The sequence below is a fragment of the Phasianus colchicus genome, chromosome 16, assembly GCF_987193195.1.
Source record: "Phasianus colchicus chromosome 16, bPhaCol1.hap1.1, whole genome shotgun sequence".
NCBI classification, from domain to species: Eukaryota; Metazoa; Chordata; class Aves; order Galliformes; family Phasianidae; genus Phasianus; species Phasianus colchicus.
This window is the reverse complement of record NC_143451.1, coordinates 4,431,859-4,454,938: the sequence shown is the minus strand read 5'-3', so window position 1 is coordinate 4,454,938 and position 23,080 is coordinate 4,431,859. Positions and strand designations below refer to the sequence as shown.

The following is a 23,080-nucleotide window of genomic DNA, read 5'->3' as shown; positions in this document are numbered from 1 at the left end:
TGGATGTCATAAAATCCCTATGCTGTTTGGAACTCCTTCATCCACAAGAATTCTTCAATAGGTGGCCCATTAAATTTTGCAGCTGACTTGCAAATCCTGGTGAGAGTCATGTGGCCATGGCAAGTGACTGCAGGGAACTGACTTCATGTGTCCTTCTAATTGAACACGAAATCCTGTTTCCACAAATATCACGAAAGTTTTGGCATCTTACATGGAGAAAACTTAGACATCTTCCCTTAAGCTTTCTTCTGCTTTCATGCTGATCTGCTGTCTGCACATCCTGGAAGCTGTGGGGAACCAGTTTGCAAGCACTGTACACATGCAGTGTGCCACAGAGCCCAGGACTCCAATAGCCAATGGGCTCCAAGTCATTCCTTTCAAGGAAAACATAAAAAATGCTTTTGCCTAATAGAGGGGGAAACTTCAATCTTCCCTTTAATCTCCCCAAACTAATCAGCTTTTACAGGAGGCTATTTTAGATGTCGATTCTGTAATAGCGAAGTTATTGGACAAATGAAGAACATGGTATATGCTGTAGCTTTGAACGATTCACGTTCCTCAGGTGCTAAAAGCTTGAAATACTTCCTCTGGATATGAAATAGATCTGCCATCAAAGAAGTCAGCATTCCTCACAGTGCCTGTCCCGCAGATTCCCATAGGAGAAAGTCTGCAGAGCTGAACTGGTCTGACCCCAGGAAGTCCTTTCCACATCTCTCATTCTTGCCTCGTTTTGCCTTGAATTTTCAGGATTTGCTGAAAGGCCAAATTGATGATTGTCTGTCTGTCTTTTCATACACATTCTTGGCCTTCCTTCTTAGATTAACACAACATTAAAGCTGGGATGTTAACCATGTGAGTGAGGGGGTCCAAGATGCTAACAAAGCCCTTCTGGAGAATTCTCAGAATTCTGGAGAACTCAGTCAACACTGCTTACACTGGTGTTTGTTTGTTTGTTTGTTTGTTTGTTTGTTTACATTTTCTGATTTCTTTGTTAATAACACAAGAAACTGATTTAAGACTGAAGCGAAGTGCAGCCCAGACAATAACATCTCCCCAAGGAATTCTAACTAGTGTGAGCTTATCTGCGTCCATTTTAGCAAAACAAAGTGCTGTAGAGATCTCCAATTAAAACATTCGTAACTTTTCTTCCCTTTCTTGGACCACTGATGGGAAAAGCATGAAGAAAATAAAGCAAGTGCAGGGTGTTGCATGGAGAGCTTTGGATGCAGTAACAGCTGGAAGCGAACCAAGTAAAAAACACCCCAGCAACTCCCTCCTTCCTATACTGGGAGATAACTACATCATCTCTCCCTGCAAGTTTATGAATTAGATGATGCTAAATGCCCCTCCTGCACACCCCACACAATTGGTGCAGTCCTAAGTATTGTTAGGACGTTTTACTGTAGGAATTATTTATGAACCAACAGCCCCAACGGCGTGTCTGCAGAATGCGATGAGGAAAGCTGTGTTTTCAGCCCGTGCTCCATCTGGGTAAAGCCGAAGCTGAGAATCTTCTGCAGGCCAGGCACTCCTTCAGGGAGCTGAGGGAACAATTCACGCAGCCCTCTGTAAAGTCAGCTTGTGGCCGTATTCATCACAACGTATATTTTTCCTCAGCTTTACTAATACGAAAGAGCAGCGTGTTGCAGAGGTGACGCTGACGCAAAGCCAAAAACCCACAGAACGCTTCACAAGCGAAGGAAAGCCAACAGCACGGCCGATCCTCCACGCAGGCCGCGGCCTAGCCGTGCGAAGGGAGGCGGCTCCCCGCAGCAGCCCGCCCCGCCGCAGCCCGCCCCGCCCCGGCTGCGCCCAACGGCGGCGGCGCGGCCCGGTAGGTGCGTGTGTGCGGCGCGGCTGGGCCGCCTGCAGGCCGCAGCGAGGCCCGGCCCGGCGGGGTGCGGGGCGTCACGGGGAGCCCTTGTCCTCCCTGCACCCCGGGTGGGATGAGCGGGTGTCGGTGGGCTGGGAGTTGGAGTATAAACGCGTCCTGCGGTGTGATAAGAGGCGTGATAAGCTGCTGGGCTCCTCTAAAAATTTGTTTTCTGTGTGCTGTGAGTCGGTGATGTTGCGAAGGCTGCAATGGGCACTGAGAAAAATGGTACCAGCCCCACTGTGAAGACGTTCAGGCTGGGGGGAACGCGGCCTGACCAGCTGTGCAGTAATGTGTACGCGTGCATTTTGAATAAGGCTGTGCTGTGGTTTCCTGTCACGTTGCTTCTGTTCTGCAGGGAGCTTCCTTTGGCCTGCCCTGCGTTAGGTGAAAGGCTGTGGGGTCAGTGACAGGTGGTGCAGAGATCTCAGAGAAGGGGGATCTTGTAGCTAAATGATGGAAATTCAACCACCACGCAGGTGTGTATGTGCCACAGAAGTGACAATTTGGACCCAATCAGGAGGAGAGATACCCGATCTACAGGAATGCCATCTGATTGGAAGATCTGCTTTGAAAATGCTCTTCTAAATAAGATTGCCACGTTAGAATTGAAGCTACTGTGGCGTGAAAGGGAAAGTGTTTGAGGTCTGCTGGTTCACGTCTATGTTTGACTCAGATTTTCACAGCCTTTACAGTAAGCAGTGATTTCATAGCTTCCTGGAAGCATCTCATTATAGGAGAGGCTTTAGCTTTTGTTCTTGTGTTACCTCATCAGAAGTTTTTTGTCTCACCAGTACAGCATGTGATCCAAAGCCGTGTGGGAAATTGTCCCCACTCCTCAGATCCTTTGTTGATGTAGAGCCTGAAGGCTTCGTTCTGGGGTTCTGAAAATGCTTGCTGTTGTGGTGGACATTACAGCAGTTATTTATCTTAACCTGCATTTACAAGTGTATCTCTGCAGATCATCATCTATGAAGGCTTCCAGTCAGTATTTTGTTTTCTTACTTTAATTATTTGACTGTGTCTGGTACTACAGTGCAAAACACAGACAAATATTCTCCCTGTAACCATACAGATTAATCCCAAATCACTAAATGTAGGAAATCTTTCCTCTGAAAATAGAAGAAAGGCACTTTCTCACTCACAGACACAGGTTCATAGCACGTGTGATTCAACGTCCCAGTTGAATCTCCTAGAGCAGCATCTTAGCTGTTACTGAGTTTGTTTCATGACTGATGGCAAAATGTGATTTTTTGCATCTGGTTTTGCTGGAGAGTTCAGGCTGTTTGTGCAGGGTTTCAATACTAAGACCTTTCTTTGAGTAGCTGGCCTGAAATATGGAGAAAATTATCTGTCCCATATCCCTACCTGTCAAAATTTTCTCATAGGACTTCAGATATGACTCCTCTGTAGGACTGGGTATGCAGCAGATCCTTTCTCTGGGTGTGAACTCAGGAGGAACCATGAAAACCTTCTGCTTCTGTGCTTATGCAGGGAGCAACTCCAGGATTTTTCTGTGGGTCCATCTTTGTGCTCTGTGCCTTTCCTCCTGGTTCTTAAGTTGCTGTGCTTCAACAGATGCCCTTAAGTGGAACTCTCTGGATATTACTTGGATGTTTGAGGGTTTCAGTCACCAGGTTTTCCTTTTTATCAGTGCATTAATGAGAGAGACATCTTTGGTCATTCAGTGAACTTTACAAATCATGAGTGTTTTCAATGTCGTCATGTAAGCGGAAAAAAATTACTCATAGTTTTTGGATGATTAGCCAAATACTCCCAGAGGACATTTGGTGCACATAATGTCGATGTACATCAGAAAACGGAACTGCCTATCAGTGTTTGTGGCCTCACTGAATGCTGCTTGATAATGGCTTGGTTAACTCTGGTCTCTGGGGACTGAGCTAACTAACATCCGTTGCCAGTATTATACTTAACTTGTGTGCTTTCATTTCATGCAGCTTTGTCACGCTGCTAGAATGGTGGGGAAAAATTAGAATAGAATAAAGTGACTTGAGAAGATCAACCAAAATTAAGTGGAATTTTGATGAGGGATTTTTTTTCTTCGTGATGTTTCATTGCTTTCTCTCATTTTGTATCTTCTTTGGTCATCACAGAAGGATGATTGTGTTTCACTCTGAAAAGCTCAAGATGTCCAGCAGACAGTAGGAGCATAGACTGGAGCTGGAAGGACTCCGTGCAGGAAATGACATTGCCAGACCTACAGAGCACTCAGTAAGGTGTATACAATCATTGTTCGTTTATTTTACCATCCTTTGGAGGTGTTAGTAGGATTGCAAATACTATTAAGGTCTGTCTCTGAAGAGATTGATGTAGTATTTGTGATTATAGTTATCAACCCCTGCCTGTACTCTTCTTTCAGGAAGGTTTTTCAGCCTCTTCTCACGCTGTTGTCCAGAGAGGTGGCTGCAGCCCTCTGGTTCAGTGTGAGCAACTCCTGCCTCAATAAGATGGTTCCCATCCTGAACACTTTGTGCAAAGATAGGAAAGAAGGTGTGAGTAAGTAGGCAGCCCTTCCAGTGAGTGGAGGTCACCTCTAGAGTGGTGCAAGGATGTGCTGAGCAACATTTTGCAGTGACCTGGAAAAGGGGCATGGTGCTGACTGTCACAGTGTTTCCAGCTGGTTTAACATTATTTTAGGTGGTGAAGAGGAAGGGTGACTGGTGAATTGTAAATGTAAACTGATTCAGGTGGCTTTTGAAGCTGTAATTACTACTTCTATGATGCTTTCTTCTTCAGTAAAGAAGGCAAGGCATACTTTACCATGTCTCTTGCAAATACAAGAGGCCTATAGGGAGAACCAAACTGCATTTCTGAGAGGCAGGTTCATAACTCCTTAAGGGAACGTGTAGCAAAGTGTAGGTAAGTGATGGTTGTTGCAGCGTGGTTGGATGGTGTTACCTTGGTTCAGAGGATCACTAAAGGATAAAGAGAATAAAGCTCATGGTTACTAAGTACATAAAGCTGTGCCTTCCTCAAAGGTTTCTGGCCAGAGATGTGGAGGATGCTTGGAGAAACACTGTGTGTTCCTTCTATTTTTTCCTTGCCTTTTGACCTGTGATGAGAGCAGGCTGCAGGAAGAAATGTCCTTTGGTTTTGCCCACTGTGCTATTTGTATATACCCATATAAAATCTATACAACTGGGAATTGTATAAGGAATTGTTTCCCCAGAAGTGGCAACGTAGTCTTGCATACGTTGCTTCATCATGTGTGTGTCGGGAACATCTGGCAGCTGCAGGTATCTGGGCCTTTGAGCTGAGAGTATATGCAAATTACTGATGCAATTACTTTGTCTTATTGACTACACAAGGAAATACCTACCCATGCTGTCTTCTTATAAGGATTAAAGAAGTCTGTGTAGACTCTGTTGTCCTTTGTCTTCAGGGGGTGTCTGCTGCTGAGCTGTATTTGTACATCAGTTTCAGTGTTTCTGATTCTGGCTTACAGGGGCCCTAAACAATTGCCTGAGAATAGACCAGCAGGCCTGAACACTTCAGGTACTGCACAGAGCTGTTCAGTTCTTAATCTTTCTCTTCTGACTTCCCTGCTTCTTTATGTGTGCACACAGGTGCTTAACAACTTGCAGCTGGTTTGGTTACAACAGAATTAGTAAAAAGTGATTGAATCCACAGCTGGTTCTTATTTGGGACACACAGTCTCAAGGCTGTGGGATTTGTCTGCAGACCTGCATATGAAGAGATGGAGTCTCTTACTTCCCAAATAAATATGGTTTGGGTACTTGAAATGCACTGATACCTATGGTGTGTTTTTTCGTATGCAAGAAGGGATTTGTACGTACAGGTAACATCCTTTATAGAAAAAGCAAATAGGCTTCAAGGCATAGAGTTTTATGTTTTGTATCGGGGCATGGACAAGCACAAAGCATGCATTGGGGCTTTTCTGGATTTCTGAGACAGTACTGCATTCCCTTCACTCTGTTATTGCTTTTAAAACAATCACATGTTGTAGGCTCTGAATTTCTCATGATTATAAGGCAGTATCCTACTTCTGCCTCTAATGAGAGGTGAAGATGCTGAGGTCTGTGTGGGATCAGCCTATAGCAATGAAATTACAAGTGCCCTTGGGCTGCCAGTGTAATGTTTGTGTAAGAACACTTGTATCTTCTAAGAATGACTTAACTGCAAAGGCAGTAGGTGTCAGGCAACTCAGATCCTGTTTCTGATGCTGCATTCCATAAAAGCACAAATTACCAATTGAGTTCATGCTCTGCACAGATTGCTTACGTTTTCAGCATGTCTTCATGTAGTTCCAGTTAATGCTGTCAGAGAAGCCTGGAAGTAGTTTTCAGCAGGAAACATTCACTTGGTTGACTTTTTAGAAATTAGCCTGATATGGAGAAGTGTTTCTCTTTTGTCCCTTCCTTCCTAAACTTTCTGCTATTCACATTCTCCTTCCCAGACAGGACTCATATTTGCAAAGGCCATCAGGCAATTTAGTCTGAGGAAGGTAAGTGGTTTCTAGACATTTTTAGGAGTTGCCACAAAGTGAAAGCTATAGTGCAGAGCAGAACACCTGACATGGAGTTGGCAATTCTATGGCAAGTCTCTAACATCACTGAATTATTGCAATACAGAATGCAGATGTTGCACTAAAATAGCTCCAACCAAAGCTGGTTGCAGTCTCAGTGCTAATCCATCACCCTCAGCTTCTACATTGTGCAGTTAGCCAGCAGACATTTCAAAGAGCTTTATAGAATGAGTAAGTTTGTTCTTGTTTGACAAGAGTAAGAACTGCAGCACAGAAAAAGATACACGAACCTTTTGAAGCCAGCACAATGGTGACAAACCTCGAAGAACAATTTCAGGTTATGTAGTTGTCACAAATACATTCTGTAGTTTGGAACACACTGTTCTTCATCTCTTTGGTAGGTGAGCTGAAGCCTTACTTTGTGGAGGTCTTAGTACAATCATTTCTGCAGCATGACAAGCTTGACTCTGACTGTAAATCAGGCATCTCCCAGCTCCAGTGTTCTGTGTCCCATGGAGATTTGGATTCTTACCCATTACATCACTATTTAAAATGATTGATATGTCACTTCTGTGAACTTCTTGAACCAGCACAATTTTAGAAGTGTTGTCATATTCTCTTTTGCCTGCTTAATAGATTATTTAAGTTCTCAGTAGAAAGAAGATGGTACGGGTTTACCTTTGCTTTCATATTTCCTAACCTAACAGTTAGCAAACATATTTTTACTGCTACGTGGATCAGAGTTTATTGTTATCTTAAGCCCTTAAAAGATGAAAGCTCAAACTGCAGTATTCTGTTTGCATGTCTGTACAGCCCAATATTTGCCTAACCTGACGTAAATCCAGCTGAATATGTCACCTGCTCCTGTGCTTTGCCTGGACTGTCTAATCAGTAATACCTTGCAGAGCCTTTGTAGAGGGATGTGTAAAAATAAGAATTTGTGGAAATGAATTATTTTAAACTAATCTTTACATTTCCAAATATGTTTGCATTTATTTCCTAGAACTATGCCAAGAAAAAGAAAGCTGTGGGCTCAGTTAAGCTCCCTCCAAAGCAACTCCAGCATCCCTGCTTCTGATGCCTTGAAGAGCCCCACCACGACTCTTGATGGGAACTCTTCTCCAAAAAGCAGCAAATATTTTGTAACAGAGAAAAAACAATCTTCCCAACTTGAAGCAGATTTCTTTAACCAGCCCTGTATCAGCCTGGCCAAATCCTTCCTGGGACAGGTAAGACATAACACTGACGTTAGCTACCACATGCTGCACTACAGTAATAATTTAATGTAAAGGGATTATCTTTTTTCTTTTTTTTTTTTTTGCAGTTTGCCTCTGGGGCTTTGCTATTTCAGGAGTACTGTTCTCATTATTTTTCTTGTAAAATTCTGGTTAAATTGAAGACTAGTTATTAAATCTATTTTGGATGTAGTCACAGAGGTAATTTTTTTAGGCTTAATTTACTGTCGCACTTCAGAATTAGTTTATTTTTGTGGAGTTTCTCCTTTTTTTCTGGTTTACTGAATTACACTTTGCTATTTGTGGTTTGAAGGTTTTTTAAGGCCAGTTATTTTCCTTTCAGGTACTTTCTTTATTTGTTCTTGGCTTCTGCTTTTCCCACTGGAAAGTAATGCTGTGCAGCCAGCATCATTTCCTTCTCTACCTCCATTTGATTATCTTGTGATGCTAATAGCAGGTCCTTGGCCTTTTTTGATTGATATCCACTGTCACAGTGTACTGACATTTTATTCTCATCTGGCAGTTCAGCAGCCTGCTTGATAATTTCCTTTATGCTGCCTTGTATGCTCTACAAGTTTGATCTACCTTCTTTTATTTTTGCAGTTCTGAATAATTCAGGCTTACCAGTAGAGATGGTGCTCACCTCTCCCACATTATTAACAGAAACATGTGAGGCAGCATACGCCCTGGCATGGAGGCCTCTGGGACTCCACAGCTCTGCAGTTAAACTCTATTCATTCTGAAACCTGTTCATGAAAGGACCTCCTCCCTTATGCCAACGCAGAAATGTTGAGAAATCTTTGGATCCTGCCCTTGGGAGAAGGGGAGCTAAACTGTGTCTCTTCTGCTCAGTGAGTCCTTCAAAAAACTCTCTTTTCATTTCAGAGAGTTCCTCCAGTGTTGTCCCTGTAAAAAGTTTGAGTCTGGGACCTTCTAAACACAATTGCAAAATGTGTTTTAGTATCAGTGCTGTGATCTTACCTTCTCTGAGTCCTCTTTATATTTTTATTACCTGGAGGGTTAAGAAACTTCCTGGGTTCTCTTTACTTTAGATACTTCGAGAATTTGTTCCAGTAACTTTGTTTTGGCCTGTATCTCTGTATCTACCATTGGTTTTACTTCTGGAGGATATTGTCTTGCATGTGATGGACACCTTTGCTCTGCTTTGCTCCCGCTGTGTTTATTTTTGGTCTTTCTCAACCTCTCTCTTATACATCAAATGTATTTTTTCTCTTTATAGACATCCTGCTAGAAGTTTGCCTTTCCTGCTTTGACTTCTGGCTGTCTCTTTTAAGTTCATAACAAGCTTCCTTGTTTTATGTAGTTTCCCCTTTTTGCTGATAAGCAATAATGTAACAGATTATTTTTGGACCTTACTTGTGGAAGGACCCTGAATTTTATGCTTCATGGTCATGACACAAAATTGTTTTTCAGTGCTGAGTCTTTGGTGAAGAGTTTGGATCAGTTTGAGAGTTTTGTTTTCTCTTGGGAGATCCCTGATTATTGACTCTGCAAAGTACTTTTTGGTGTCTAGAAAATACAGTCCGTGTCCCATCCCACTGTGAGATTTTCTTGCTGTGTATGAAGGCACCTGAAGCTGTCCACTAATGCATTTTTTGGTGTCTCAGTGACTTTAACATCCTCATACATTCATCTCCCTAGGCAGATAATACTTTACTCCTATTTCTATCCTTTTCCTATTTAGGCCTAGAATTACAAATCAGGCAAATTCATTTTAACATTTTCTTTCAAGTATAACTTATGTTCTCCTGTGACCCAATCTATGCTCTTGTTTTCATATAACTGCATTGGTAGTTTTAATATTTCGTTATCTTTGTTCTACCAGATCTTGGAGGTGCTTTCTGTACTAGTATTACTTATTACATTTAACTGTTTCAGCTGCAGATATTTTGTCAGAAGAGTCAGGGAAATGCCTGCATACTCTTAAAACTGTAACGTTACCACTGCTTTTCACTGTACTGAAAGAGCAGTTTGGCCACGTGGGTGTGCTTTTGGAGTATTCACATGCAGCAGTACTTTTCTGAAATCATTGTTTTTCACAACAATAAAATACTGATGATTTCAATTAATTGGGAAATACTGTGGGGAATGCATGAGATGCAGGAATTGCAGCTTTGTAAGGAGTTTGCTCATTGTTTTGTTTTCTTCAGGAGAATCTTTTCAGAGATTGTGGCTGTTTATTTTTCTTTTCCTCATCTACTTGGTTTTATTTAAGGAGCTGGCAGCAAGGAGGAGCACACTGCAGTAACAAAGACCTGCTTTTTCTGCCTGAGGCCAATTACCAGCTCTCCTGCACTGGTCCTCTGTGCGGTGCAGAAAACACAGAAACAGCACTGATATTTCAATTATGGTTATCTCTAGAGTTAGGTGCCAGGACTTTTTTGAAACACCTCCAAGGGGAGAGTCTATCCAATCACAGTAGTTATTTAATTAATGCTGCTGTCATATTTCTTCTGATTGAATGAATACACCTTCATGGTGCTTTATATCAGTGGTGCTTTTTGCCTTAAGCCGCTTGCTGTTCTGGTGGTTTGGGGTGAGAATGCAGAAAAGAACCACAGAAGCAGTTCTGTGGGCTGTGGAGATTGCTGCTTTGTTGTACATATGGTCATAAATTAATTCTGTATGATACTGCCACAGCTATGCACCCCAAGCATTTTGCTGGGTGAGTGATAGGTAGAAACTTCTTGTACTGGGATGTGGTCCAGACAGATGAAATTGGAATTGTTCATGCTAGCTTACAGCCTGCATTCAGAGAGTGAGAGGAGAGTGGGCAGTGCCTTAAGGGCCCTTTTTCTGATGACTTTGCTTCCAGAAGCCTTGTGCTCTGGTTACTTTGCACAGGGGGCTGTTGCTAACTGATGCCCTCTGACCTCTGTTTCAGATTCTAGTTCGCAAACTTCCTGACGGCAGGGAACTCTGGGGGAGGATTGTTGAAACAGAAGCTTATCTTGGTGGGGAAGATGAAGCTTCTCACTCAAAAGGTGGGAAGCAAACTCAGCGGAATGCAGCAATGTTCATGAAACCAGGAACTCTGTACGTGTATCAGATCTATGGGATTTATTTCTGCGTGAACGTTTCCAGCCAAGGTGAGTTGAGGCCAAAGCACATTCAGTGCCTATGTGTCAGCTTCAAACACTATGAGCAGGGCCATCTCTGGCTACACAGCCAGGTGGGATTTTGGTCCCAGCTGCGAGATCTTTGAGCTGTTCAGATGCAGAAATAAAGATCAAGGACTGGAAGGGTATCTTTACAGGATGGTGCTTTCAGTTTGGATGAGCTGAGCTGCTGCCTTATCCGTGTGATGCAGTGCACTTTGTTCCTTCAGGGTGGTGGTGTGAAAGGAAACTTGCAGTCTAGTGAAAATCTAAATCTTGGTGTCCACTGTCAGGAGAAGAAAGATTTCTGTCTCCCTCCTTTATCCCCAGAAACTAAATGCCAAGGAAAACAAAAAGGTCTAAGATGTCTGAGCATTATTATCTGAGTTGTTACAGAAGCTTTTTAGCTGCTTTGCTGTATCTTCAAGAAAAAAAAAACTAAAAAAGAAAATCCCAAAAGCAGGCTGTGACAGGATCTGTAATCCTCCTTTACTGCTCTCATGATAATAAAAACCAATCCTTAATCAAATAATTCCCCTTTTAACAAGCAGGTGTTGCTTTCCTTACAGATCATAGCTTTTGCCTCAGAAAAAGAAGGTGTTGGTTAATTAGATACCTTGAAATTGCAGTATGTGTTTCTTAAACACTGATTTTGTTTGAAAAATCTCAAAAAATTCTTTTCCACCATTTCCAAGATACAGCATATTGTATATTCCACAGCAGAATGCATTGTGATGATGACCATTAGCCCTCTGGTTTTAGCCTTTGGAAGGTAGCCAAGCAGAAAAACAGTGCCAGGTAATAGTGTGGGGGAAGAGCCTGTCTTCCTAAGTGAAAGTCTGGAGTCTGATGGATGAACACATGTGAACTGCATTACCATGTCTCTGCCAAAGCTGTTCAGATAACGAAAGCAGAATGATTCTTTGTTCAGAACGGGGCTCTTAGCATTTGAAATACTGGCAAATAATAAAGGGAGGAAGGGGGAATCTTTGTGTACATCACTGAGGTAAAGCTGAGTCCTATGGGATTTTACTGCAAGAGGCCTTCCTGTTGCTGCTGATAGCCATGTGGTGTATCTCTACATTGCTTTGAGGAGAAATCCTAAATGATAGCAAAATATACCCAATGTCTCAGTGCACACGAATCCCACAGCACATCTTGGTGCTGGCAGCAGAATCATCTTAGCACAGAGAGCCTTCCCAAGAGCTGAGAGGCACACTGGGCTTCCCTCACTTCAGGAAGGCAGTAATTGCTGGTCGAGCTTCTCTTTCACTTTGCTGTGGTTTGTTTCTCGGGAGTTTGCCAATGTGAGCATTTTGCTGCCAGACCTGAAGTAATCTCTTGTAAAATGGGGATCCCGGTGATTCTGTACCCAGACGTGGGGTCACACAGCGGGGATCCCAGACTGGGACTTTGAAGGAAGTGTTTTGGGAACAGTGAGTCAGATGGGTGGAGAGAGGAGAAAATTTTCTTCTCTCCAGCGGCCAAGAGCTGTTTCCAAGAGTGAGAGCTGGAGTCAGTCCAGGGAAGGAGAAGCGAGCAGTGCAGTGCGGGTGTGGGACTTCCTTATCGTTCTGTAATTCCTGACTGCCCAAGGACAGAACCAGCCTCTTCCTTCTTGTCAGATCCCAGCTTTTAGCTCTAAATCTACTCCTTACATGGAGCGACTCTGCTAGACGTGGGAGGGCAATGTGTGGTGTTTCTGAGCTGGAGCACAGGACAGGCACTCCTGCCAATAGCATGGCAGCAGCAGTGTTTGTGTCAGGCAGCTGCTGAAGGCAGGTAGCCCTGGGAGCAAGCTGGGCAGGCTGCACAGAGAAGCTGCATAGAGAAGGCTGCACAGAGAAGGCTGCAGCACTCTAGCAGGCAGGAGGTGAGCCAGAAGAATGTGGCTACTGCTTAGTAGTTAAATAAAACTGATGTGCAAGCACACTCAGGAGGTGCCAAACGTCCACCTATGGAGGAGTAGGCAGAGAAAACAGAATCTCATTGTGGCATCCCTAAGCTCCTGTCTTCCCCTGGCGGTCTTGCTCTAACTCTCATCTGTTCTGCACGTAGCTAGAAGGAGTTGGAAAGCTTTCCAGTGGAAATGCTCACAGAGCAGCCAGAGACAAATGCCAGGTACCCTGCTACTGCTGCGTGGGGGTCTGGGAGCGCTGCAGCTGCTCTCAGCATGTGCCTTTATTCACATCAGCTCACAAGGACACTTGAATTCAAGTGCCCACAGTTTCTACTTGCATTTGTGATGGATGAGGGCAAGGAGTGTAATTAGCCATTCTCACAGTTGGAGCTGGTGAGAGCATCCCAACGTGAAGGATATTTCTGTGTGCATGGATGAAAAGCAGAATTAGGACGTGGAGGATGTTCTTAAAAATCTAAAATGACCTTTGAGCTCTAAATAACTGTAGCAGCTTTTGGCTGCCAGATTAGCTTCATTCCCTTCCTTAGCAAAGGGAGTGCCTGCAAACAGATTGTGGACAGCTGTTGGAAGTGTTTGTTTCATGGAGCTGCGCAGAGGGCAGGGGGGCTCTGTGCAGTGCAAGGCAGTAGGCACACCTGGCAACAGCAAGAGATCGGGCTTTCAGTTTGTGAGCTGAGAGCAGCTTGTTGTGGCATTTGTACAAAATAGGAGAAGGATTCTATTTTGGGGAATTGCGGGTCCCTGGGGATCTGCTGGGCTACAAGAGCCTTTGCCAGGCTTGAGCACAGCTCCAGATGTTGGAGGCTGGAGAGGGAAAGGAAGTCCTTGCAGAGCAGCATCCCCAGTGCTGAGGCGGAGGGGAGGAATGCCGTGGGCAGCCCCGCACAACAAGCACTGTGTGGGGCAGCACACAGGCTGCATTGCCAGGCCCTCACCTCTCCCACTCAGGGTCAGAAGAAGACCTTCCCTGCTTTCCGATGGAAAATACTGGACAAGTATTTCTGTCCCACTTGGGCTGGAAATCCTCCTTGCAAGGGATTTTCTCTGCTCAGAGCTGCGTCTTTGCTTCACCCTCACCAAAATGAGGGGGAGCAGCTGGTCCCAGTGGCTGTGGGGAGCCATAAGTTCCTAGGCTCCTTCCTGGCAGGGTGATGAATCACATTGGAGAAGAAAATAGGACTTTTCTTCATTTTTTGTCACAGATGGGGCTGTCTCTGCTGAAGTGATGCTCCCAGGGCTGTGCAGCCCCCTGCTACCCCAGCGCCCATCTCACAAGAGCTTCCCTGGCACGAGGATGCTGACCTCGCTCCTCTGTACCACCCAAGGCCATGTTTGTCACACCCACACCTCAGCCTGTCACTTGGATCAGTAATGCTTCCACCCAGGGCTCCTTCAGAGCAGCCCAGCTGCTCCCCAGCCCACAGCTACATGCCAGAAGCCCTCCTCCAGTCCAGCTCTGCCTCGTTCTGTTGGCAGCATCTGGACTTCTTTCTCCTCTCATTTGCTGGCTGGAGACCTTATCATCAGAGTTTGTTATAAATCCACTGGGTTTGGGAGCAGCTTTGGATAGTTATGCCAAAACTGAACCATATGTGTATTTATTCCTCAACATCATGGTGATATAAGAAAAACCTCTTGCCCTTTGGCAAGCCTTGGAGCTGCAGCTTGGCCTAGGAACATCAGGAAGTGGGGCTGGGTGAGGACAGATGAACCAAGGACACAGAGCTGTGGGATGCTGGACATTCAGCATAGGGAAGTGAGTGCACTGACCACGGGTTAGCAGCCTGAGGGAAGCACAGGCCCTGTGGCTGGATGCTGCAGGCAACTCCCCGCTCTGCCAGGAGCAGGGAATGCAACTGAAGTGCTTCTGCTGAGATGTTCCTTCTGAACAAACCTGTACTAACATATGGCTCTTTTTCTGCACAGGGGAAGGGGCTGCAGTCTTACTGCGCTCTCTGGAGCCTCTCCAGGGTTTGGATGTGATGAGGGAGCTGCGCAGCACTTCAAGAAAAGGATCTGCAAAGCCACTGAAGGACTGGCAGCTGTGTAATGGGCCTTCCAAGCTCTGCCAAGCATTTGGGATTGATAAGGCTTTTGACCAAAGGGACCTGACTCAAGATGCAGCCATCTGGATGGTACCTGGACAGGAGCTGCCAGGGGAGCAGGACGTGGTAGCCACGACCAGGATTGGCATTGGGAACAGAGGGGAATGGTCACAGAAACCTCTCAGGTTTTATTTACGGGGAAACAAATTTGTGAGTGTTGTAGACAAGAAAATGGAACGAGAGATGGCAGCAATGGAACCCATCTCTTGCAGCTGATGAGTCTTGCAAGTGTGCCACCAATCAGGACTTGAGCTGTGCTCTTTAGGAGAGCCTCAAGCCATGTTGGGGCAGCAGCAAGGGCAGCTTGGAGGTTTTTAACAATAAACATACTTTATTGTAGCAAGGTGGAACTTTATTCATGGGGCAGACTGGAATGAATCTCCCAGCCAGAACTGAGGTTGGATTTGAGCACTGGGAGCCATTTTCTCTCTTGTGAATGGATCCAGGCTCTGGTAAGGTGGATGACTAGTGAAAGCTCACCACTTTGACCTGCTGTGCTGCTCGCCTTTGTGCTGGCCCCCAGGAGAGGCCAGAACACTTGGTTTCTTCAGTATAATGCCAGAAGAGTGGGTGGCAGTAGGGCTGAGAGAAACTATGAGAGCTGGATTTGATCAGTCTGGAGATGAGGAGGAGAAAGAACGATCCTGCTGCTGACTACAGCTGCCTAGTGGGAGGGTGCAGAGAAGGCAGAGCCAGAGTTTTGTCAGAGGTACACAGGGACAGGATGAGCTGTAATGGGCACAAGCTAGAAAACAGGAAATTCTCATTAGCTATATGGAAAACTGTTTCACCATGAGGGTGGTCAAATGCTGGAACTGGGAGCAATCAGACCTCCACCAGACAACTCCTGAATGACCTGATGTAACATTTTCTCTGAGCAGAATTTGGATAGAAGACCTCTAGAGATCCTGACCAACCTACACTATTCTATAAAATCCAGTGAGTTTTTCGCTTTGTTTATTTTTCCAGCTGCCTTTGAGACCAGTTCAAAGTTTACGAGTGTGGGAGCCTGAACACAGAGAAAGAACCAATGCTGAGATCTCTGCCTCACAGTTCTTTCTGCAGAGCTGCAGCCTGCCATGAAGTACAGAGGGAGGGAAATAATAGGATTCAGGGGAGAATCCATAGAATTGCAGCCATGCTGGCAGTTTGCCTTGCACATGTGGCACCAAGCCCTGCAACTAGGCCAAACAGTTGCTTGGATCTCAAGTTAGCTGCACACTTTTCCACAGACAGGTGCTCCCTGCCTTACCTGTGCTGTGTGCTATGCTGCACCAAGCCACATCTTGCAGAAATAATCCACTGCCAGCCTGGTGGTACCCTGTGCTGTGCCCCAAGCAGCCCCTGGACAAGCTCTGTCTTTTCACAGCTGGGTGACAGCCAGCAGGCAGCTGTCCTGCCCATTCCAGACAGGGATTTCTCTCCTCATTTGGGATTCTTGTGCAAGAAAAAGCTCAAGTTTTCAAACCCCTTGACCCACCCCTTCTGAACAGATCTTGCCATGTCCAGGTCATTAACTCACCTTCAGATTCAACTGGTGGGGACTGGGTGGGCCGCTGTTGTGCTGATTTCAGCTCAGGCATCACTTTTGTTCTTCTGTAACATCCCTGCTTGCAGCTGCAGGGAAGGCTCTCAGAAGGGACTGTGCTGAAGTAGCTGCCATCAGGTATCCAGTGCGCTGCAGGCCCTGTGCTGTTCCTTGCTGGCTGCAGGTAAGTTGCACAATGCTCACGTTTTTACCCCAAGTTGTGTGGGCAAGTGAAGCCCCTCTCACAGTCCTGCAGCTCTGGGAAAAAGCTCCAGCTTGCATGTGTGTGGAATAAGGGAAAGTCTGAATGAGGAACCTGACTGTTTTCACACACCACACACCCCTGAAAGCTACCACCATGGAAGCAAAAATCTCCCCACCCTCCTTGGGTACAGAGCTGTGCAGACACTTTGGGCTTTTGCTTGGTCTTTCCTTCCTGAGCAGAGCAGCAATTGCCAGTGCAGCTGCTTTGGCTAGGCAGCCCAGCCCTGTTGCACCATCATAGCTGGCTTAAGTTCATGATGCAGCCAAAAAGAGTGGCAGCTGTCCATGCTGCTGCCTCTTGTTGTAGCTGAATGAGGATTGCTGGACCAGATCATGAAGCAGAGCCATGTACATCCCTGTACATTGTTTTTCATCTGGACAGCTTTAGTGCTGGCCAGCTCCCTAATCTGCTTCCCTGCAACCATAGTGGGACAGAGCAACAAAGCAGGCCCTAGAGGGGCAAGCGTGACTGCCATTAGTCTGCAGCTTTGGGGAACTGATACAACGCTGCACCTGCAGCACAGCCAGCCAGCTTCAGTCCTCCTCAGAGCCAACCAAATTCCTCCCACCACAATTTGAAACAGACCTGCAAATCAGCTAACAAATGGGCTGCCCAGTGACAGCAGTGCCCCCACAGACACTGTGTAATAAGGGTCCTGGGGAGAGGAAAGCTGTAACAAAGCGAGCAAATCATTTTCATTCACAAAACTGTTTACTTGTGATACTTTGCATTCCTATTTATGTCCCCACTGCTTCCAGAGAACAGTGGTCAGACAGAATTAATTCCTCAGTACCCAGGATCGTTCCCCTAAAAGCCAGGCCAACTTCACTCTGTCCTTAAGCAGAGGACAAGCAGTGAGGACAGGCTGCTCATGAGCAGTGCCCACTGCTAAGTGGTGGTGGAGAACAGGGAAAGACCTCTGGTGCAAAGCATCCACCCACACGTCAGTAACACTCCAGTAAAATTCATGGACCACTCTCACCTATCTCAATGAAGGAGCAGTGCCAGGGAAGGTCTGCGAGACAGCAGCTCCTGTGCTGTGAGCGTGGCATGGCACAAATCAGGCTGCCCTGCAGTAGGCACACAGCCCCTCACACAGAACTGAGCTGTCGCATAGGGAGGTGTGAAATGGAGGCACGGCAGCAGAGTGCCTGCTGTATGCCGTGTGCTGAGAAGGAACTGGATTTCTCTCTTTTAGGCATCTTGTAGAATATCAAGAGCGTGGCAGGTTTCCACTAGCAGTCATTTCAAGAGGGACTGAAAAACTGAAATGACTGGGTCCTCGTGGCTGGTCACCACCAGCACGCTGCGGAACTTGTCGAACAGCATCAGCAGCTGCGAGCGCCGCATGTTCTCGTTGTACATGATCTCCTCCAAGTGGTGTCGGCCTCTGAAGTAGTGAAGCAACCTGCAGAAAGGAGAGCAAGGAAGGCGTGGGCCAAAAGCAAATGCATGCAGCAAGAACTGGTACTGTCACCCTCCTGTTCCTCTCCAATTGGACAAAAATGTGGAGACGTTCGGGTTGTGTCCTTCATTTATGTGCAATGTGAAATGAATGAAATCTGCTCTTAGCTCAGGCATGCCTTGCACACAGAATTCCCCTGGAAAAGCAGCACGGGGACCATTACCCACCAAATTCTCATCTCCTGAAGTACCCAATTCCTATCACACTCACTTGGCTTCACAGCAGCTCTCTGGATGGATGCCCTGCTCCCAGGCTGGCCTGATTGGTAACAAGAAAACACAGCCCTAGGGTCTTGCAAAGGTACCACAAGGTCTCTTAGCCTGGTGCATTTCCTGAGATTGTCAATAATTCTAAAAGCAAGAGTTAAAACCAAGAGGATATTTTCGCCCACAGCAGTCCATTACATGGTTGGTATTGGCAGGTAAGCACTGAGGTTGGATGAGTCTGGGGGTGGGGGGAGAGGCTGCAGCAGGGAGATGGAGATTTTAGGCACAGGCACCTCACAGACGTTCTGGGAGTAACAAAGTCCCAAAAGAAACCCTAAACAGTGACTCTAAGCCCAAGCCATGATAACTACTGAAATCCCCCAGTCCTTTCTGTCAGTACAGCCGTCCCCTTGGTGGGCACCAACCTGTCACACAGACACCAGAAGCCTCAGCCCTTCCTCTCCTACTTTGTATCACTGTTCAATGAGTGACTTTAAAGGAGATTTTAAAAGCACTGTGCTCTCTCTGCTCTACGAAGCTGCTCAGGTGACTGTGCCCTGGCACAACCATCTGTGCAAATGATCACGACCTGGCTTTCAGCAGTCACACAGACCACGGGGGAGTTTTCCAATAAGTACATCCACCCTACATTCAGAAAGAGTCTGGATTTGTAGCGAGTGAAGATGAAATAGTTTCCATTCCAATAAAAGCTAGAGAGGATGTTAACACAAAAATGTTGGAAGACAACCCAGAGCCCAGCCCAGGCTCCTGCTCCAGCCGGACTGCTGCCAGCACTGGACAACTTCTTCAGCCTTTTTTTTCACCTTGTTGGGCAGTGAATATTTATGGAACCCAAACGAGTCCCAAAATGGCAGTTTTTAGGGCAGCAATTTCTTTTGGGTCCTTCTGAAGCTGCACAAATACATCTGCTCACAGATGGGTGCCTCCAGATTCAGATGCAGTGATGGAAGATAATTCCTTTCCATTGCTCAGCACTGTTCTTCCCTCTCTGACTTACAAGAGCTGCTCTGCGATCAGCAGTGTGGTGGTACAGCAGTTCCCTAAACTACTTCACATTAAAAAAAGAAACCAACAAAAGCAACTATATCATCTTAGTCATTCAAATAAAATTAGCTTGTCTGGCCAAGGAGATATCCCTTCCACCAGCACTGCTTGAAGATGGAGACAACTGTCCACAGCTTGATGTCACCTCTGAACATTCCTCCATGGAGTAAAGGACCCCTGTTTCTCAAGCTAAGAGCAATAAAGAAAATCCTCAGAGTGGCTCTATGCCCATGGCTTGGGAGAGAAGCCATGAGTGAGGCCTCAACCTGTCTACAAAAGCACTGGTTGACGTGCAGTGAGGAACACTTTGTGCACGTAACTGAAGATCTGGTTCAAAAGCAATTTGTGGCTTTCTCAAGTTGATTCTGGAAGGACGTGCCCCCATCTTCCAGCAGCAGCTATAGAAACAACTTGGCTTTGAATCCTGGTTCAATGCTGTGAGGGTTAATGCAGCCAATGCTGGAGCCAAGCTCCCATATTCCTCTTTTCCCCCTTAAGGTTTCTGCTTGCAAACACTGTGCATAGCAGTGGACAGACACAAGTCCCTTCTGTGCCATCTGTTTAATGAATACCAAGAGTTCAGAGGCACAGGCACGCAAAAATGTATCAGGCTGAACTTTACTGCCATGCTGAAAATAGACCATCCCTTTGTGCACACAAAACTATACTTGGAAGGTCAGTTACAGTATATTTAGTGCACTAACTATGCATTTATAGCAGGAATTTGTTCTGGGAGGCAGCTGATCCAGCACAGCTATTTGCCATAGCACAGCCCTCATTAGGTGCTGCTTCTGAAGACAAAGCAGAAAGCAGAGCTGATGCAGTAACCTTTGCTGGGGTAATGAGGAGGATCAGCTCATTCACTGCAGCAGCTTCTCTGCAATTATTTACACTCTCATTAAGAGCCACAGGTTTACCCAGACACTCACTTCAGATGGTTCACAGCACAACACAAGAGAAAGTACATACAGAACCATCAAGTTACACTGCCTCATAAAGTCACAAGTAACCAGAGCATCTTGCATTAGCATTTCTATTTTTACACTCCAGCATCCTACCCGCAGGGCTGCTTTGTTTATTCCACCTTCTCTCTTCCTCACTGTTGACTTAAGAGTAAGTTACAGTCCTCGATTCAATCTACAGTGGAATGGAAATTCAGACTGCAGATGCCTAGGATGGCTCTGCTAAAGAACCTGGTGCATGGGCAATCTGCAAAGCAAACATCATTATGGCAGCTGCTTGCTTACTGAGCCAATTTGCTGAAGAAACTGAAGTCATTTTTGGCATCTGCAATTCAAAAGCTTTCACACTGCTGTTTCACCCAGATGAAGAGGTGACAGGGAAGCAATCATGAGATCCTTTCCTCTCTCCAGGATAATTAACAATCTGCGTTGCCATTAAACCAGCCTGGTGTCCCCACAGAGTTTATTTAAAATAGCACCGGTTATGATTTTGTTTTTCCTTCTTTTTCATAGGTTTTGTAACCACTTCTCCAGTAATGAAGAACAAACATTTCAAAGTTCTCAAGTGGTCCAAGTGTTGCCACTCAAGCAGAGAATATCCTGTGAATAGTTTACAGAAGGTGGAGGAGATGCCTACCCAGCAGCACCGCAGAGCTCTGCACAAATACCTGAACTGAGCTGCAAACCAGGAGGAGCAGAGCAGGCTGCAGGGGATGTCCTGCATTTGTAAAGATCAGGAAAAGCTGCAGATCTCAGCCCTGGTTGTTTTCTGCTCTATGAGTATGCCAGCCAGTGAAAGCGGCGTTCCAGTGATGCCACTGTGTTTTGAAATGCTTAGGAAAGAAGAGATTCCCTCTCCTCTTTCCCAGCTGTTAGGAAGTCATTCTGCTTTTCACAACGTGCAGAGCCATATCTCGCTTATTTTAAGTAGAGCTGAAATTTGTTGCTGCACAATATGACTTTAACCTACAGAGCTAACTAACCCACTCACACGAGCAGCTCATCTCAGCTAAACAGGCCTGGAAGTCTTTGCAGGCCGTTCTGTGGAAGGGTTCAGGCTGACTTACCTCTGATGCTTTTTTCCTTTGTCTCCTAGTTGTATGTAGTTTACAAACCTTAAAATAAATAACAGCTGTCTTGGAAATACTAACAGACACCAGCACCAACACGACTAGGTCTTTGCTTTGGATGCTTAGAATTATGTTCTCAAGCAAGGCAGTTATGTCCCCCATTTGTGAACACAGCAAAACTGGAAGGCAAAAAGTGAAGGCCCTGTTGTCTGACCATATGTCCTGATGCTCCTTCACCATCCAGAACACTGTTAACAGTGTTATGTCACTGTTCTTGTGACATATAAATTAGTTTTTGTTCAAAAGTTCTGTGTCCATATGAAATAGGTACATGAAACAAAATCAAAACGATTTATCTTCCTAAATCCCAAGCTAATGGTATTTGATAAGAGCCCACATCTATCTGTCCATAAAACAGCAAGGATAGGGAAAAAAGGTCACACTCTGCACTCCCGATTTCCTACCTTGCAAACATGCGAAGATCTTCTGGATTTTGGGCAGCAGGGACATTGAGGATAGCTTCCCGCTCGTGTTCCAACAAGCTTGCCAGGAGATTCTCTGTCATCCTTTTATTCAGGGGTGAGTCCCCGCCAGGTATCAACTCAGCACTGGAATTATCCATGCTGGGACTTGTCAGAGTCATGTCATCACTGCTAGCTATCAGGGGAAGAGAAGAGACACAGAATTTCTATGTTGCTCAGCATAATGAAGTAAAGATTATCATTTCAGGCAATATCTGTGCAGTCTTTCCAAACAGTCCCCTCAGATTTGTAGAACAAAGGAAGTGGGTCTGGAAACGCTACGTGTAACTGCAATTTGTGATATGACAATGTAGAGATTTTCTCAATGGGAAAATAAAGTGTTTCAACAACACCATCAATTTATGTGGAAAACTCTACTTCTGGAGACTATAAACAGTCCATAAAATATTTGAAGAGAAAATTCCCAGCCAGCTCTGCTGGAACACCATGAAGTGGTAACACAAAAAGCCTAACAACACAGAAGATGGAAGCATGCAGAAAGCAAGGCCAAGAAGCAATATCCTCTTGTGAGTGAGCCAAAACAAGCAGATCGCAGACTTATCAGACTCGTGTTCCAAGAGTTCTGCCCTAATTCACGAGCTCTGTAAAGCTGCAGGTTGCACAGAGAATCTCTCCCACTATCCAACCTCAGTGCTGTTTGGCATTCTGAGAACACTGCTCATAACAGCGTAACACAACCACATCCTGGGGTTTCAGCACTGTATCTCATATGCCCTCTTGAAAATATGCTTTCCTGGAATCACCCTGATGAACGGCACTGAGGAGATTAAAGAGCCCAGGGAAAGAGAAATCAGCCATTTGTGAGACTTACAGCCCTGCACTTCCTTAGGGCAGCTCTGCGGCCCACAGAAACAAATACTGCTTATAGCACATTCTCACAATGCTATTCCTCTCCTGCTAACCAGAATCCATCCAGCAACAGCAGTGCAGGCAGAGGACCACTGCTGTTACTCTTTAGTTACTGCAAGGAAGTAGGAAGTTCCCTGGCAGAAACACACTGAAGTGCCTCCAATACATACTAAAATTTTTGACATGACCAAATGAGATCTTAGCAAATTACAAAGAACTACTTGAAGCACTTAAGACATCCACCAGTGCCCAGCCCTACGTTGAAGAGAGGCTGGTATTCGTTAGCAAGCACCCCAGTATCAACAAGTTATCTTACTGCTAAGACCTGTCACCCTCGGCACTGCTAAAAGGAGGGCTAGAAGTGGGCT

The 23,080-nt window shown here is 45.5% G+C and overlaps 2 protein-coding genes across 14 annotated transcripts in view; one reads left to right on the top strand and one right to left on the bottom strand.

Moving 5' to 3' along the window:
- Positions 1 to 1,506: 1,506 nt before the first annotated feature.
- MPG (N-methylpurine DNA glycosylase) lies at positions 1,507 to 21,790 on the top strand. 10 transcript variants are annotated; one of them, XR_016471631.1, is made up of 7 exons: positions 1,967 to 2,168; positions 3,988 to 4,105; positions 7,384 to 7,609; positions 10,521 to 10,725; positions 14,582 to 15,699; positions 16,378 to 16,472; positions 20,765 to 21,790. XR_016471631.1 is itself a non-coding variant. In XM_031595210.2 (5 exons), the coding sequence occupies exons 2-5, from the start codon at positions 4,077 to 4,079 to the stop codon at positions 14,974 to 14,976; spliced, it is 855 nt and encodes a 284-aa protein (XP_031451070.1). In that variant the 5' UTR covers positions 1,507 to 1,834; positions 3,988 to 4,076; the 3' UTR covers positions 14,977 to 17,273. The 10 variants fall into 10 exon arrangements, 7 of the variants coding, with proteins under 7 accessions (XP_031451070.1, XP_031451071.1, XP_090007588.1 ...); XR_016471630.1 differs by having other exon boundaries at positions 14,582 to 16,472; XR_016471629.1 differs by lacking the exon at positions 20,765 to 21,790 and having other exon boundaries at positions 16,378 to 17,273.
- The window catches only part of NPRL3 (NPR3 like, GATOR1 complex subunit), a 40,151-nt gene continuing 34,350 nt past the window's right edge, over positions 17,280 to 23,080 (bottom strand). Inside the window, exons 14-15 of one of the 4 annotated variants that reach the window (XM_090151459.1) lie at positions 21,786 to 21,978; positions 17,280 to 17,961 (exon numbers count right to left, since the gene is read on the bottom strand). In XM_090151459.1, the coding sequence (XP_090007585.1) occupies positions 17,796 to 17,961; positions 21,786 to 21,978 (359 nt within the window). In that variant the 3' untranslated portion in view covers positions 17,280 to 17,795. The remainder of the gene's footprint in view (positions 17,962 to 21,785; positions 21,979 to 23,080) is intronic. The other 3 variants (XM_031595205.2, XM_031595208.2, XM_031595207.2) reach the window with 3 other exon arrangements.

What these genes read in the sequence shown, in the direction of transcription:
- MPG (XM_031595210.2), top strand. Translation starts at nt 4,077, where the DNA reads ATGACATTGCCAGACCTACAGAGCACTCA. An exon ending in CCAAATCCTTCCTGGGACAG is followed by an intron (nt 7,610 to 10,520) that starts GTAAGACATAAC and finishes CCTCTGTTTCAG; the next exon opens with ATTCTAGTTCGCAAACTTCC. An exon ending in CGTGAACGTTTCCAGCCAAG is followed by an intron (nt 10,726 to 14,581) that starts GTGAGTTGAGGC and finishes TTTTCTGCACAG; the next exon opens with GGGAAGGGGCTGCAGTCTTA.